We start from the raw sequence: 1,276 nt of genomic DNA on the forward strand, positions 1-1,276 counted from the left end.
AAAAAAAAAAATTTAAGTGCAATCTTCAAAAATACCCAGAACCTCTAGTGCAAACATTACACAGGAGCAAAGTTCTGACTCATTAAAATCACAAGCATCTTTGCAGCGTTTTCTTAAATCCAAGAACTTAAAATTCCACTCTGGTAAGCTCTAATGAAGCCTAAAACAAAATGCAAAGGCTTGTACTAATGGCCCATCCTGCTACACATAGAATTTTTTGTCTTGCTAGACCAATAGCAATGTTAATCAGGATAAATTTTCAAAAAACTTTGTAAGGTATCTAACTTTTGAAAATTGTTAGCTTAATGAAAACCAAGGAACTAAGAATTTTCAATGTAATACAGAGGCTTCATGAAAGAATAAAAGAAAAAGCTAGCTAGGCTAACCCAAACTCTAATAGGCAATTTACAATTATTTCAAAAACTGAACTCTTCACTCTTACTTAGCTTATTTACCTGGGAGAAAAAGGCAAAAAAGAAAAAGTATTAAGGTGGTTAAAAAAAATTATTACCTCTTCTTTAGATGTTCAGGTTCCCCTTTCTCTAGAGTAAGCAGAAAATAAAGAAGGGTGTAGCAACATGAAGCCAGAAATGGCAGTAGACTTTCACTAACTACACAGGTATGATCCAGGAGCTTACAGATGACACCAAAAATACAGCCAGCTGTGCTATCAGGAATTACAGTCAATGCAACCTGAGTGGAGAAAAATGAGATTATTACCTCTTTAGAAAAGCCCATTCCTCCAAATAAAATTAAAACCTAGTAACTTTGCTAGCTTACTTTGACTAAAAGCTAGCATACACATAATATATTTCATCTTCCATACCGTAATTAAGGTCCTATTTTCCTTTAAGAATTTAATTTCCAAATTAAGTAACAGTGAAAACAAGTAAAACTCATTTTTAAAAAAAAATTTTAGCGGCAATGGGGATTGAACATAGGCCCTCATACATGCTAGACAAGTACTTTAGCACTAAACAAATCGTCAGTCCAAGAAATAATATTAACATAATTTACTACATTCCCTTCATGACAAAACCTACAATTTTCCAAACATTACAATTCCACCACAGGTCAAAAATATCATTGTTTAAAAGGATTGTTTCATGCATCTAGAGAATATCTTGATACTAACAATCATAAAAACGTTTACTAGACTATTTAAACTAGAAAGCGCCTATCTGGTAACTACCTTATCCCTAATCATTAGATGTAAACTTCACCTTACATTTCACGTTCCTCTACCCTTTGATTTAGTCATTCAGGCACAAAAAAG

At 32.8% G+C, this 1,276-nt stretch overlaps 1 protein-coding gene across 1 annotated transcript in view; it reads right to left on the reverse strand.

Annotated features, from left to right (window-relative positions):
- Tex10 (testis expressed 10) overlaps nt 1–1,276 on the reverse strand; it is a 58,749-nt gene that overhangs the window by 7,640 nt on the left and 49,833 nt on the right. Inside the window, exon 10 of the mRNA XM_004645243.2 lies at nt 512–693. Coding sequence (XP_004645300.1) covers nt 512–693 — 182 coding nt within the window. The remainder of the gene's footprint in view (nt 1–511; nt 694–1,276) is intronic.

The sequence above is a fragment of the Octodon degus genome, unplaced genomic scaffold, assembly GCF_000260255.1.
Source record: "Octodon degus isolate 3935 unplaced genomic scaffold, OctDeg1.0 scaffold00221, whole genome shotgun sequence".
NCBI classification, from domain to species: Eukaryota; Metazoa; Chordata; class Mammalia; order Rodentia; family Octodontidae; genus Octodon; species Octodon degus.